This window comes from Thunnus albacares, chromosome 14 (genome assembly GCF_914725855.1).
Source record: "Thunnus albacares chromosome 14, fThuAlb1.1, whole genome shotgun sequence".
NCBI lineage: Eukaryota > Metazoa > Chordata > Actinopteri > Scombriformes > Scombridae > Thunnus > Thunnus albacares.
This window is the reverse complement of record NC_058119.1, coordinates 21,244,695-21,261,008: the sequence shown is the minus strand read 5'-3', so window position 1 is coordinate 21,261,008 and position 16,314 is coordinate 21,244,695. Positions and strand designations below refer to the sequence as shown.

General features: G+C 41.7%; 1 protein-coding gene across 1 annotated transcript in view; it reads left to right on the top strand.

The window, feature by feature from the left end:
* The window catches only part of lrpprc (leucine-rich pentatricopeptide repeat containing), a 63,838-nt gene that overhangs the window by 31,175 nt on the left and 16,349 nt on the right, over positions 1-16,314 (top strand). Inside the window, exons 24-30 of the mRNA XM_044372831.1 lie at positions 2,656-2,780; positions 4,964-5,070; positions 10,812-10,880; positions 11,017-11,107; positions 11,625-11,767; positions 13,614-13,761; positions 14,910-15,036. Coding sequence (XP_044228766.1) covers positions 2,656-2,780; positions 4,964-5,070; positions 10,812-10,880; positions 11,017-11,107; positions 11,625-11,767; positions 13,614-13,761; positions 14,910-15,036 — 810 coding nt within the window. The remainder of the gene's footprint in view (positions 1-2,655; positions 2,781-4,963; positions 5,071-10,811; positions 10,881-11,016; positions 11,108-11,624; positions 11,768-13,613; positions 13,762-14,909; positions 15,037-16,314) is intronic.

Below are 16,314 nucleotides of genomic sequence, written 5' to 3'. Positions count from 1 at the left end.
AAGTGGCAGAGCAACAAATTTCACAACTAGCTGGTGAAAGCAGTGGAGCATTTAGCAGTTAAAGAGGAAGCTATTTCCCTCAGGAGTTAGTTGGGACCAGACCAGAGCTACAGGGAGATTGAATATTGGGCTTTCATTCACCTGGAGGCCAGAAGGACTTCATGAATGCTAATGTTGCTACATGTCTGCTGAATGTGTAAATACTGGAGACAACTGTTGGCTAACATGTTATCATCTTTATAAGGAGATAATATGTGACGTGTTGTGTTTTCAGCTTGTTTGACTGTCTTTGAGTGTCCAATATAATCAATTAATGCAGCTTTAAGACCATTACACACACACACACACACTTAGGTTTTGGGTGCCTACATCATGTAAGCACTCACCTGTGTGGCTATTGGCGTGAACATTAGTAAATGCCATCCTTCAACACATGTAACAGCGGGCTAGTGGTGTCATGATCACAGTCTCATTTGCGTTTCGAGACACAGACACCTCATCCTCCCCCCACGCGAGGACAGTGGCTTGATAACAGGCCTGCCGATCTTCTACGAACAAAAGAAGGGGACAGAGATGGAGGGAAAAAAGAGGGGGAGTGAGATGAGACAAAATGAGCTTCCTTGTCTAATCCTTCAGGTTTCCACCGAGCAAAGCGCTCGTTATTTTTTCAGGGCTTAATTGGCTGGAAAGTGGCTGACATGCAAAGTTGGGGACATTAACAGGGCTGTGCGCCGCAGTAAATGGCAACGCAAAGTGACAGTTAAATTGTACCTAGGGGAAATTATCCATCTTTCGACATCCTTAGCTCTTTTTTTGGGGTGGATCGGCAGGCAGAGAGAGGGGGAGAAGGGGGAGGGGGGGGAGAGGGGGAGGCAGAAGCAGAAGGGGTGTAATTGCAACACCAGGCCTTTTTTTTTTTTGCCAAGAGTGATGGGGTGTTTTTTTTTTTTAAGATGTCTCGTTAGGAAGGAGAGATTATAAGTAGGTGCAGAGGATCTTGATGGAGGAATGAATGAGGTGGACAGATAGAGGGGATGAAACAAACGTGGAAGAAGGAGTTTTGAAACCAGCAACACGACTTGGCTATAACATGTAGAAATGGCTCAAGTGTAAAAAAAAAGCTGCAAATACCACACCACAACAGTTAAGGTAATTGCGTTTATAAGGCACATTACGGTAATTACAAACCGCTTTCTGCACTTTTTCTCTCGTTCCCGTCTCATTTTTTGGCATAAACCCGCGCGCCCGTGTCCCCCCCCCCCCCCCCCCCCACCCTTGTCTCATTCTCCACACTCTTTCTCTCATTTTCAAAAATCTCTTAGTCTCTCTTCTGTGTTGTTCAATCAGACTGTTGTGTAGTTGAACAGCCTCTTGACTGGCACTGCTGAATAATGTTGTCCCTCTTCATTTCAATTAACGGACCTCTTTACCTTCCAACCCTAATCACTCCATTCCTCCTCCCTCCATCGCTCTCTTCCGCTTCTGCCGAACTCAAGGTCATACCATTTCCTGTTTTTTTTTTTTGTTTTTTTTTTTTTCCGGGTTGTTGGTCTTTTTGAGCATATTCCTTTATCCCATTGTCTAATTGATTAGAGGAGAAAACACTTCAAAAATTATACCTGTTCGCTCTCAATCTCTATCTCTCTCACGCTCTATCTGTCTCTTTCTCACTCACTTACTCTGCTCCCTGCCTCCCCCATTGGTGCCCTATCTGCTTTGACCTCTGTGTGATTGACATGGTAATTACTCAATCAAAGATTGATGGCAGCGCTGTCACAATAGAGGGGATTGAAGTGGTCTCTCTCCCTCCCCCTTCTATCAACTTCTCGTTCCCTTGCTTCCTTTCCCCATCCCTGTCTCTCTATTTCCCTCGTTATCACTCCATCAGGCGCACTCGTCCTCCCTCTACGCGATCTTTTGTTTGTTCGTCCGCTTGGGAGGGATGGGTTGGAGGGGGGGGGGTGGTAGGAGGCTAGATTGAGCAAGAAAAGGATGACATGAGACGAAGGGAGCTGGATGATGGTGGTGGTGGTCTGTAATGTTGTTGCCATATTTCTGCTAAATTGCTCAGCTGGGGGGCGAGGTCAGCGGAGAGGAATGAGCTGACAGCATGGAATCAAAAGGAAGACGGTGAGGTGAAAAAGAGAAGGAAGGAAGAGAAGAAGAAGGGGAGAAGATCGGGAGGAAAGGGAAATGAGAGAAGAGGAAATGAGGGGAGGTTAAAAGGTGTTGGAGAGGATAAAAGAAGAGAAAGAGCAAGAGAAGTTGGAAGGTGTGAGAGGAGCTGAGCAGAGGGTAAAGATCAGTGGAGTCCTTTTGTCTGTTGCGTAGCCTCCCCTCTAAAAGCCTGTCCAGAGAGACATTAGCCCCGAGCAGACAGGTGTGTGAGAGTGTGCCCGATTGTGTGAGAATGATGTATTGGGGCCAAAAGGCTTCATCACCCCTCAGTTGTGCTGTCATGAATTCAAAGGCCTGTATTGTTGCGGCGGGTCATAGTGCTTGAATAGGAGGTCACAGGGTTAACACCCCATGATACGCTCTCTATTCTCTACAGACACAATCCTGTACATGACTGATTGGACAGACCTGACATCTAACTCGCTCTCTGCTCTCTCCCCCCTCTCTTTCTGTGTATTTGTGTGTGTGTGTCCGCAGTAAGGACCTGTCCGGAGCTCTAGATGCGGCACTGGAGTGTCAGAAGCGCTACAACCACCTGCCTCGCATCCATGACATCATTGTTGGCCTGGTGGAGAAAGGAGACACTGAACTGCTGCAGAAAGGTTTCACATTTGTCCATTAAGCCAACAAACTGTTACTGATCCATCTTTTTTTTCCATCTCCTTAACATGATCCATTAGTCTAAGTGCTAAAACAATTCGTAAATCAACACAACATTGGACAATATCGACATTTACTCTTTTTACTAAGCCAAACAATAAAAAAAACAAGGTTTCAATGGTTCCTGCTTTTCAAATATGAAGATTTTCTGATTTTATTCCATTTCTGTAATTACATAATAATATAACTACATATTTTGGCTGTTGCTTTGAGCTCCAGGAGCATGTGATGGCTATTTTTCCACATTTATTTTATATTTTATAGACTAAACCCTTAATTGATCAATCTTAAAAAATATTTGATACTTTAACAAGTAATGAAAATCATCCATCCATCAGTCTATCGTCCATTTTTAGCCAGGTTTCATAAACTGTGACCCCTGAGCTCTTCCCCAAGCCACGATTCTTAAAAAGACATTGCATCCTGTGACCCCAAAGTTTTATAATGTCCAAATAAGTTCCCAACAACCTTGTTAAAGTTCAGAATAGCACCGTTAAAGCTACTTTCTGCTACTTTTTAACATTTATTTCAGTCCGGCTCAGCTTGATTGAAACTTGTGTCTCTCCTGGTTGACTCTAACCTTCTATTATTCATTTGTGTTTGTGTGGGAAAGCGAATACAAAGTGTCTGTGCAGTGTTTGCATTAAACATGCGCGTAACAAGCGCTAACAATTCTGAGAGCGCGTAAGAGGACCAGAGAGTGAGAAAGGTTCAGACCAGGGTCGCGTTGAAGCACGTCGGCTGATCACGTTTTCAACAGTCTCCCTGTAATGTTGACAGCGGCGTGGTGAAAAGGTCAAATTCAATGTGCCGGAGGGGCAAGTGGCTCTGGAGTGCGTAAAGGTTGAAGCCATGCAGTTGGAGCACCTCTCCACCTCCTTCCCTCCCCTCCGTCCCCTTTCACCCACTCCCTCATCCACCCTGCCCTCCCACCCTCGTCTATGCCCCTCCCCGAAAGGTGACAGACCCTCAGTCAGTCGCTGCACCCTCAAAAAAACAAAGCGACTTTTACGACGATTGTCTGACAGAGGCCAGCATGTAAACCCGTTTCAACCAGCGGATCTTGAAATAACAAATGATTCTGTCTCTCAAAAACTACCTCATATAGCGGTAGAGAGGGATGACATAAACCTTGAGTCTCACTTGACCCGATGGCATTGTGAGTACACGTCGAGAGCCGTGCTCCTATGGACCCTTGCTGTTGCAGTGCATGGATAGTATGAAAATACACCATCTGAGATAAAAACCAGAAATGTACTAGAACCATCAAACATGCAGACTTTTCTGTCCAAAACGCACTTAAAGCATAGTGTGGCTTTTCAAAAGATCTTGACTCACATGTCTGACCTTGGTTTGGAGTTTTTGAGTGTTTTTGTGAGATCCTGACAACCACAGTAGCCGCTGAACTATTTTGGAGGATGAAAGGTCATCATATATGCTTTTAACTTTGAGGTTTTTGTCATGGAAAAGTCTGCAGGAACTTGAACTGTAGAAGAAGAGAAGTGAATGAATTTGTGCTATTCATGAGCCAATATGGTTTAGTCTGATAAAGAAGCTCCATACTAAGATTTACATGCAAAGATTCCCTTAACTTCTACAAACATGTCTACATTAGATGCACATCATGAATTAATTTTTAGGTGATGAGTCCAAAAAGCGAAATCGCACCCTATTGTTCATTCTTTTGACTTCAGATGACAGTAAGTAAAGGCAGAGAGATTATTTGTTCTTCCTCGGTTTTGCTGAACACACAGTACCATTTGGATAACCGAATGTTTGCTGTGTGTGTGTGTGTGTGTGTGTGTGTGTGTGTGTGTGTGTGTGTGTGTGGTACCTGTCCTGAAGCTGCTGGACAGAGATAGTACGTAACGCTGAGCAGAGCGCTTTAGCAAGTTTACCAGGAGAGCTTAGGCTTTCATTCGGGACTTGTGCGTTTGTTTGAGAGTGGACTTGATATGGCTGCTTTGTGCCTTGGACATTGTGCCAAATAATTGGAATCAGAAAGTAAGGATGAAGTTTGCGGTTGAGTGTGTGTTCACCTTGCAGGCAATTTTTTTTTATTCATGACCTTTTTTTCTTGCTCTGTTTCTCATCTGTCTGTCTGTCTCTCCGTCTTTCTCTTCAGCCATGGACGTTGTGAGTCAGGAGCGAGGAGAGATGACCATGCTGTATGATCTGTTCTTCGCCTTCTTGCAGACAGGCCGCTACCGCGAGGCTCGTAAGATCATTGAGGTAAACGCACACACACACACAGAGGAACTATGGGAATCAGGTTGTGTTTTCTGATACTGCATCTTCCTGAAACCGTCCAAGGTGACTTGCCAAATTTTTTCAAAGGAACGAAGGAGCTAATTTATCACATCATACAGTTCATCACTGTGATGTCATCCGCTCAAACAGGTCTAGAAATCAAACCTCACCTCTTTCTGAATGCCAACAAAAGATCAGATATTTCTTAAAGTGTTGTAACTATTTTGAAACTTTTCCAGTTTTCCAGTTCCAACTTTAATTTATATCGTATCTTAGTGACATCAAAATAGGTTGGGATGATATTGGGGATAGCAATTTTAGAAATAAAACATCATCATCATTTAATGAACTATAATAATAATAATTTCCATAATTTCTACTGTGTTTATTCATTTATTCAATATGAAATAATTAACAATGATTTCACAGGTATGCAAACTCATACATGTGGTTACATCCAACCAGCACCATGAACTGCACTATAATAAAATAAAATCCAAAGACTTGCCGTTTTTGTTTATCTCTAAGGTTTAAACAGAATGCAACGTAAGAGGTTTCCTGTATTCTGCTCCCCCTTAATTGTACTAACTTTGAAAGGGTTAAAAAGAATAGATTTCATCTTCTTTTTTTGACACACTGTTGTTTTTGTTATTTGACTGCAACCTGTTGCATCAGATTTCTACAGAAAATGATGTTGTATGAACAAAAGTTAGGATGGCATCTGCATGTATGACTATTCCATCTCTGTCCTCTGTGGCTCATGACAAACAATTTATGAAAATGTATATCTTTGTCATCTTAAGTCCTGCTATATAAGCCCCGTAGATTAGTGTGAGGAAAAAGAGAGAGGCAAGGCGGGCAGATAAGAAGCAATTTTCACATGAGATGAAACGGACGGTCGGGGGCTGGATAGCAGGACAGAGAGATTGATGAATAAAAGGATAGAGGGATGAGCCTGACATCAGAGGACAGGAAACAAGGCCATTATGTTGTCTGATCAGGACGAGAACAAAACCGAGGAAAAAAAAAATACCTTAACTCTTGTGCTCTGACTCTCTCTCTCTCTCTCTCTCTCTCTCTCTCTCTCCTGTCCTGGTGTGCACTAAAAGAGGGATTTGTCTCTCTTGAGGATTTCCAAACCCTCTTAAATATCATGTTGTTATTGTGGTTCTCATTCCCCTTCCTGCTAGATTGTATAGCTGTTATCCTACTTATAACAGAGAGTCAGCTACATGCCGGTGTTGTGAGATTGGTGAAGCCTTGTAATGGATTGCAGATGTACACACTGTCACTGATGTCTATGGAAGATGTGGGATAGACCGACAAAGGCTCAGCAGCGTCATGCCATCTGTTAGGTTTTAGTACGAAGGTTCAGCTGGTTTATCGTGGTGCATTTAGTTACACCTGCAGATCTTTAAATAATACGACGTGGATGGAGCATCTTAAGTTTTTTTCATCTTCAGAATTGACAGTAAAACAGTAGTTATTGTACATACTGGGGGAGAGACATTACATGAATTTCATGGCTCTTCCTACATGTGATGGCTTCACTTATTATGAGCCGTAACTAATGAGTATTTTCAGTATAATCATTTAGCGAATACAATCTTTAGAATGTCACAAAATTACTTGTTCTTGTTCAATAAATCCCTGTGGATTCGTCCATTATTTTTGATTGATTATTTAATCTTTAAGATAGTAAAAACAATTTCCCAGAGCACAACATGGAGTCAAATTGCCTTCTTTTTTCTAATGCACTGTCTAAAACCCACAGGTATTCAATTTATAATGATGTAAAACAGTAAATGTTCACATTCAGGACTGTAACCAGAGTTGTAGAAATCCTGAACAACATTGACATCCAGTATCACCATATAAATTTGTTCTGGAGAATGTGTCAACAATCAGTATTTACACATCAGCAGACATGGAGCAACATTAGCATTAAACTGATGAATTCAAGTCCAATATTCAATCTGGCTCCTTCATGTTCTCCACCAGAGGTGATATCTGTGTATTTAGCTGCTAAATCCTCCACTATCCTCATCAGCTTGTCACTAACTTTGTTTGTCTGTGGTTTGGTGCTGGACAGGTAAGCGGACAGCGGGTTTATTTGAGTTTTTCTTGCCTGGCGTGGTTGTAAACAAGTCTGAAGAGAGTGGTGAGACTGAAACATAACAGTAAAGTTATGGGCCAATAAAAACTGCTCTGTACAGTTGAAGGGAACTGAAGAGTTGGGTGAAAATTCCCACTACAAGCAACCACTTTCATAGCACACATAGTCATTTCATCCATTGTTAATTAGTGCAGCTTTAAAGCATAATCAACAGAGTGGCTTCACGTCCCCCAGAATTGTCAGTTTAGTGGTTTGCCCTTTTTTGGAGTATATTCAGGGGAAAAAAAGCCCTAAAAATATTGCTAAGATGATACATTTCAAAAGTTGCTGCCCACTTAACCTACCGTAGATGTTTGGATCAAAGTCTCAAGTTCACTTCTAAACCGTCATCTATTACATCTAATACTCGCATGACGACGGATACAGTGTTCAGGTGATGAAACTACAATAGAAACATATCTATCACTCAAATATGCATACACTCACACACGCGCAAATGCTTTTTTCCCTCCTCCCCCCGTGAGAGTGTCAAGTGGCAGTCCAGAGAGTGGTGTCTCTCTTTAGGCTGTGTTTGGTATAATTGGCAGCTGATTAATCACAGCTAATTAAATGTAATGATAGAGAAAGGTGGCCAATTTTGTGCTAAATGGTCATGGTTAGGTAGAGGATTGTTAGGTGGCCGGGCCTATTATTGCGGCACGCGTGTGTGCATGTTATGGTCAAGGTTAGGTAGTATTGCTAAAGAGAGGTGAGCCATTATGTGTTTTTGTGTTAGGGAGAGGGGTTTAGCCATGTCTCTGTGCGTTTTTGTGTGTGTGTGTGTGTTCGGACTAAGTGGCCAGGTGATTAGTGGAATTAGAACATTAGGAATTGAGATGGAGAGGGTTTGTTAAGTGGAGGTGAGAAGAGGTCGGCTCGGTCTTTTTTTCTTTTTGTGTACATATATGTAAGGATACAAGAGAAACCTTTAAAGGTGTTTAAGCATCTAAAGGCCACATACGACTCTGAAAGAGGCAGAGTGATGGACTGTAATACACTCTGCTGTCTGTGTGTGTTTTAGAGGATTGTCTTAATAATCTGACCTGGTTGTCCTTTTTCCATTATCTCTCTTTGAAAGTGAGAGTGTCTCTGCTGGTTTTTGTTTGTTTCTACTTTGTATTCTTTTGATCCACCGCTGCGTGTATAAATTATGTTTCCTTCTGAGGATTTTGCTTCCTGCCCAGATTAGGGAGATTTGTCCTGATGGATTCAGAATCCCAAACATATATAATACGTGTGTGTATGTGTTTGTGTGTGTGTGTGTTTGAGAGTAGATGTGCGAAGGCTGCTTTGAGCCTGCAAGACTTTACCAAGTAAAAGGAATCTGAAGCAAAAGATGGAGCATTTGCACTGGGCCTTAGTCTCTAAGAAGATTAGACAGACTGAGAGAGAGAGAGAGAGAGAGAGAGAGAGAGTGAGTGCAACACATTTTAATTTGTCCCTTTGGCTGGCTGGGTAAGAACATAATGCCTTTGCCTGGGACGGATAGAGGGATGGAGAGGCAGGGGAAAAGACCGAGGAGGAGCAGGGGAGATTTGGAGGAAGAGGCAGGGATTGAGAGGAGTGGGGATTGAAAGAGGGGAAAGGATGACGGCAGCGAGGGATCGTCAGAGAAAGGGATGAAGCCTGTCTTTTCTTGACTTTCCCCGCCCTCTCACGGTATGATGGGCCCCCATCAAAGAGGCCAGCGGGGATTGAGCGCTGTTGATCCCCCCGTTCAGATTAACATCCTGGCAGATCGCTCCGTCTCTTCTTTTTTTTCTCTCAGTCAGATTACCGGGAAGAGAGAGGGGGCGAGATTTCTCAATCCTAGTCTTATTCAGATTGTATCAAAGCCCCAAGGGACAGATGAAATCCTGATCACTGTTATTCCAGGATAATAATCATCTCGTCACTCCACGTATCGGGCTAAATCTTAGCTACACGAGCCTGCAGATCAATCTATGTCAGCCCTTATTTGACAGCCCACACACTCGGTCTATCTGCTCGTCGTTGTGTCCTAAAAATACTGCAAGTCTCCTAAAAATGGCACATTTACAGCTGTAGGGGACTCTATAACCAGTTCATCTTAAACCTTCATACATATTTTTAACCTGTAACCAGTCTTTGCTGTTTTCTGCTGTGACCTCAACATTCAGGAAAACAAAACAGTCAAGTCTTTTCTCCCACTCAAATCTTTATTGGCATGAGATTTACTGGATTAAAAAACTGTTACATTCACAATATTTCCATCATTTATGAAGTCCTTTTTGTTGGATTAACTTGCAGCTCGGTACAAATGTCACAGTTTAGAGTCTTTAATGGGAAAAATTGACATTATTGTTATACATTATTATTTGTGCTTCTTAGTCTTAGTCTTAACATACATTATGTGTCCCATTAAAAAGATTTCCTCACACTCATTCTTAACATCCTTTTGTTAATCTCACCAACAGATCAAGCGGTGCACAGTTAGCAGCCACAGTGCTGAGACTTTATCAATGCAGCTAAAGGAAAAGTCAGGTTTCAGGAGGAAATGAAAATACAGAATTGCACTTAAACCATCACAGCATCTGTTTACTGTCATGTTTTACTTAGTATTACATGAGGTTTGGAGTATTGATCATTCATCTTTTCACTAAGTAGAAAAGGTTTATGTGGTTATGAGATTCTTTGTGACCAGTAAAGATAATTTAAGATTCAGAGTACAACTTGTAACAAGGTTCTGGTAAACTATCTGGTTTACTACTGACGTTGGATCAGTGTATCTTTATCATAATGAGTTTAGTGAAGCACTTAATGAGGATCGACTGATCTTGTTTTAAAGTTCTTTGATTTTCCACCCGACAGTGGAACATAAACTCGAGTGTCATCAGTCAACACAAAATCAACTCAGAAAATAAATTGCCAACAAATTTGATAGTTAATTAATCAATAGTCATTTATCAAGCAAAAATGTCAATCCTTCATTGGTTCTAGCTTCATGTACAATTGTACATTGAGTATATTTGGGTTATGAACAGTTTTACAGACAAAACAAGCAAATTGAAGATGCCACTTTGGGCTCTTGGAACTTGTGACGGACATTTATTTTTCACTATGTTGTGACATTTTATAAACTAAATGATAAATCTGTTAATAGAAACAACTGGCCAATATTGAAAATAATATTTAGTTGCAGCCCTACAGTACAGCTCTATAAGTCTGTGTCAGGGTCCTCTAAACACATATTACTGTGAGGCAGTTATCTGTGGAGCGATTCACTGGCTTTTATGTACCTGTATGCTGGTCACCTACTCAAGGCAACATAAACATATCAGTTTAAGACTGCACTCCCACAAAAGTACACATGTATTTTTAAAACCAGTGCTATATCTTCCTATATTGATTCTTATATGCAGCTATAATTGATGTACACAGGCTAATAGCAATATTTAACATGCTCTCTAGGCTCTATGAGTTTGTATGGATCAATAGGCATTTACCCTTTTGATAATGCATTATGGTTTTAAGTTATATATTTAACTGTTATTGATCTACTCTCTGGTTTCTTTCCTTTGATATTACCCATCTGTGTTTCTTTTTATAGACTCCCGGTTTGAGGGCAAGGCCTGGACGCCTGCAGTGGTACGCAGAGAAATGTATTTCCAGCACCCAGGTAAAACTCACCCACAGACAACAAACTAACACACAAACTGAACTAATCAAGGCCACAAAGAGGAAAGCAAAAAGAAAGTGAAAATACAAAAATTCCAACTTTAATTACACATTGTCGTGTTTATGTGTGTTTGTAGATGGAGGCCTTGGAGCAGATGGTGGACATGACCGCCAAACTGTTTGAGTGCGACAGAGACGAGATGTATAGTTACATCCTCCGTCTCTGCAGTAAGTGTCTTATACTTTTATTTTATTTCTGTCAGTTTGTGTGTGTGTGTGTATGTGTGAATGCCTGACGTCCCACCTGTGGGTGTGTGAGTGTGAGTGTGGGTGGGGATCAGTCAGAAGTAAGCAGAAGACATGGTGTGATTGCTGAGAGCAGATAACAGTCGTGATTGGAGTGTTAAAGCTGATTGTCAACCCATTACATTGTCAACACACTTCCTTACACACACACACACACACTAGTTAGTGTGTTTCCTAAATTACAGCACGCTTGAGGGTCGGTCAGTTGATCAGATTAGTGCTTTGATTGCCCTCTCTCAGCATGGAGCGCTTTGTCAGAAATTACTCTCTGGTGCAGGCTGAGTGGTGAGATACAACCAATATGGCCCGACTATCCAAACACATGGGTCTTTATGTCATGGCTTTCATAACACATTACATAAGAACACACCTCTTCTCATATCCTCTCTCTCTCTCTCTCTCTCTCTAACCCCCCGTCTGTGTTTCTTGTCGTCTTCAGAGGAGACAAACAATTGGCAGAAGGCCGAGGCAGTGTGGACGAAGATGCAGGAGGAAAACGTCATCCCAAGGGAGAGGACCCTGCGTTTGCTGGCAGACATCCTAAAGAATAATGGCCAGGAGGTGCCCTTTGAGGTGCCTGAGGTAAAACTCCACCCATATAATAGGTAGTCTGTACTTCCCACTAAGGCTCATTAGACAGATCTGTTATTCAGAAGAATAATTGCCAGGAGGTTCCTGAAGGGGAAGGAGCAGAAAGCAAAGGCTAAGAGATGCCAGGGGGCACCGGAGGAATCTAAAAGTGCCTGAGGTCAAACGTAACACAACCATCCAGTACTGACGGTCGAATACACATCACAAACGTGCCTGTGCATACATTTCTGTCCCTTAAATCCAGTGAAATGGGTTGGAGGTAATAATTAGTTGATTAATCAACAGATTGTCAACAATTTTGATCTTTAAAGTCATTTATCAAACAAAACTGCCAAACATTTTCTTTATCAAACACTTTCCAGCTTCTCAGATGTGAGAATTTGCAGTTCTCTTTGTTTTATGTTGTTGTAAATTGAATTTTTTTTTTTGATTCGGAGCTTATACGGAAAGCAATTTGTAGATTTCACCTTGAGCTCTGGTAAATTGCGATGGTAATTTTTCACTATTTTCTGACATTGTATAGTTTTATTAATTAATAAATAATGAACATCATCATAAATCGCAGTGCTACCTTTATATTATAGATGTCCTTGATGAATAAAATGACAGATACAACAGCTCGCATGAACACAAGTCACACATGAATCACAAAAACAACAAAAGGACATTCATAGAAGTACTGTAGCTAATATTTAAAATAATAAAAACACAAATAAGTAAAATCTTAACTAGAAATTTAACTAAAACTGAAAACAAGGACCCTCCAACTGAATATATACAATGTTAGTGCCTAATATACGCTGTATGTGTCACATATTAATACGGCAAGGTGCATCATAGATGAGTATAAATTCAAGCTGCACTCATTCCCAGTTATTTTCACGCTGATGACACTACAAGTTATTTTTTTAAATTTCTGAATAAAACCATTGCTTACTGAATAGATTAACCAAAGAGCAAGTTGACCTCAACCCTCTGATCATAGGAACCGACCCCCCCGCCCCCCCCCGCCAAAAAAAAAAAAACCTCTGGAAACTCTTATCAGCCGCTCTTCATGCCCCCACCGCGCTCCACTTTAAGCCTCTGTTCATTACATGTAGAGGAAACAGGATTGAAGCTCTGATCTGGAGTGTGGTCAATCAGACAGGCTGGGCTGGTGAAAGGAATTACAGCTTGATCTGTCTGTAAATCTGTAATGCCAGACTAATTTAGCCAGCAGCTAAATGCCACCATATGGCTGCCGCTGGATGCTTAGTTATATATGTACGTGTGTGCTCAACTGTCCAAAAGACAGAAAAATTAAGTAGACAGAATCTAAATATTAAATAAGGGAGGTTTTGCTTTAAAATAGTGCTCTGTTGCTGCATTCCTCCTTGCTGCGTTTTTTTTTTCCTGTGCACATACGAGCGTGCTCCAACAGCCCGAAGCATGATGAGACAGGAAGTGATTGCTGTTGCCTGGAGCGATGAACTTGGTGACCCCTGGGGCTCTTGAGTTGACACCCCCACTCGCTCCCAAACACACACACACACACACACACACTCTACTCTTAACACACACAATTTTTTCTTGCCCCTTGGGTGCCAGACCTAATTTGCCCCTAGCCAATACAGCTTAACCCCCTCCCCTCACTGCTACACGGGTGACTGAGCATTAGGGGGACCCTGCCCCGGCTGCCCAGCGTTATTGCACTGTCATACACACACCAGCACACAGTTGAACATGTATACAGACTTGTTATAGTTCTGAACGCCTGACGTAGCTGTGTTTTGATGGAAACATCAGACTGAGTTTTATCTCTGTTTTCTCTGTGCATGTTTTTTTTTTTTTTTTACAGACCTGGTATGAACAAGCTGCCACCACAAAGCAGGTCAAGCCAACGTCCACCACCACCACCACCACCAGCACCACCCCCGCCAGAGCAGAAAGTGGTAATGAATACCAGGTCCAGCTGCTGGCCCTCTGTAAGAGGGGGAAAGCCAAAGGTAAGCAGCAGGAGGTCCCAGTATTGTATTGTGCATGACATATACCTGAACTAAACACATAAGAAGCAAGTTTGAAATAAACAATCGGAGGTGTGTTACGTTGCCATGTGAATCTGCAGGAAGACATTTTTTACCACTAACAGGCAAAAAGACAGTTTTAATTTAGAAAACAACTACCTGTTCAAACAAAGTCACAATCAGAGCAACATCGGCCTGCAGGTGCAGCCCTCTTTCTCACTGTCTGATGAATATACTGCAAGTCTGGTATATATTCATCTTTCATTTCTGGTTCCAAATCATAAGAAAATTTGCTGGATCGTTTCTGCTCTCTGCTAGTTCATACTGGGCAGATAAAGAAGCACAAAGTGGGCTTTTCTATGGTGCTGTTGATTACACCATATGATTGCTGGGTGACTGGATGAATAACCATTGAGGTAAAAAGTAGTAGTTGGTCCGACCACATCTGAAGGTAGTAGTGTTTATAACTGTTCCAAAAGGCGACGCTTGAAGGCACGGTGAACAAATGCAATCTGTCATTGAAGGCATTCATTGTGTTGCAGTTGTTCCCACACATGAAAAGTGACAGAAATGTGAGAGAAGTCCACATTTGTTGAACAATTGTCGGACACAGCCACCCCAATCCAGACATTAGAAAGGTGTGTGTGTGGAGGAGGGTTTCAGGCGCTGTTCAGCTGTCTGACAAGCACTCGGCCAAGACTCGTCTTTTAGTTCTGCTTCCAAGTCCTGAGAGTCTTTAGCTGAGCTAGATGTTCGACTTTCTGTACCCGTAGTTCATTTATTTGGCTTTCTGCTGGATCGTGCTGGACAGGTGGCATAAAGTGGGCTTCTGCTTGAAACAGCTGGTTTCAGTTTTACATGTGGCTGTTAGTTAGAGCTGCATACAGCAGCCAATACAGACAAGATAACCAACTAATGAGCTGACAATGACTAAAAGCTGTGTGTGAAATCACCAACTGTAGGCAGCACCGAATTTCATATGAATTTGAGTCAAGTGAAAAGAAGATTATTAACATTCTTTCACCACTGCAGCTGTCTGAAAGCAGATTACTCTATTAATCCAATAACATGAAGATTATTGCAAATTCTGCTCCAACCTCTGACCTTTTTCTATCTCTCTCTTTCTATAGAAGCCTATGGGATACTGAAGGAAGCTGATAAAAAGGGTGTGGCTTTAGGCCCCGCCCCTTACGACCACCTGATCCGTGCCCTGTTGGCCGAGGGATCCATTGACGATGCGATGGTAGTCAAGGACATGTAAGTACCTTTATGTGTCCGTATGTAATGCAAAACAGCACGTTTAAGTCAAATCTTATTAAAAAAAATCAGAAAGGAAATGTACACCTCATACCAAGCTCTTATCCATTTTGTCAATGCAGGACACAAAGTCTGTCTCCCTGGAGTTCTTTCAATTTCCAGAAGATCTGTTCTGCTCATTAGATTATCCTGAGAATAGTCATAAAAACCAGAATCTGGTTTTGTCCTGGTATTGGGCTAATTTGTGATTACCAGTAACCTGTACCAGTGCTTCCCTATGAGTGATTAACAGCAGCTAAATACCAAGGATTTACCCCTTCTTTAAATGTATTTCAGGCCACCATGAATCAGATCATTTAATATACTGTATGAGGAAAATTTCACCCTAAGGGAAGACAGACTGCACGGCAGTGTGTCACTGTTATAAACCTAAAAACCCGACAAATTCGTCATGTAGTGTGATTAATACTCTGCTACTTTCTCTCCGTCTCCTCAGTCTGTGCTACTGGGTCACCACAGGCTACAACTACATCTCAATAGACATGAGGATTATAAACTGATTGTGTTCGAACACACTCAGCCCTGCTGGATATGAACAGTGGTTCTTACTAAGCCCCAAGATACACACACAAAGTCGCATGTACAGATTAATTTTGGTTTTCCGGGAAGCGGACTTTGCTCAAAAACATCAATCTTCTTCCAATTAGTAATGTATCATGCATTGTTGTGTTACGGGGCCATATCAGGACTTGAGCCCGGAGACAAATGGATGGACAGACAGAGGTATTAGAGATCTGAGCTTAGTGCAACGCTGATCTTCTCTGCTCTGTTTGTCTTTTTAGGTTATCTTCTCCTTTTTTCTTTATCTGTCTTTGTCCCTTTCTTTAGATCACTTTCCTTCTACAGAGGGAAAAAACACAGAAGAAAAGAGTTGGGAAAAAAATGATAATATAATGACATGATACACTGAATGAAGAGATGCAGTTACTGATTTGTAGAGAAGGGAGGGAAAAAAAAAAAACATGTAAAAACATCTATTACACGATCAGCCTCTTCCCCGTTTTCGTCTGTCTACATGGTTCACTCTCTTCTGTTATGAGGAATAATCATATCAATTTTAGACCCGTGTTTCAACAAGCGCAAAGCAATACAAGTGATAACACATCTCCAGTCTCTGTTTGAATTGGTTTATGGCATCCCTGCCTGGATAAAAGCTTAGTTTATCTGCACTCTAAATGAGAAGTGAAATGAGCTGAGAAGAGAGTCGGGGAAAGATGG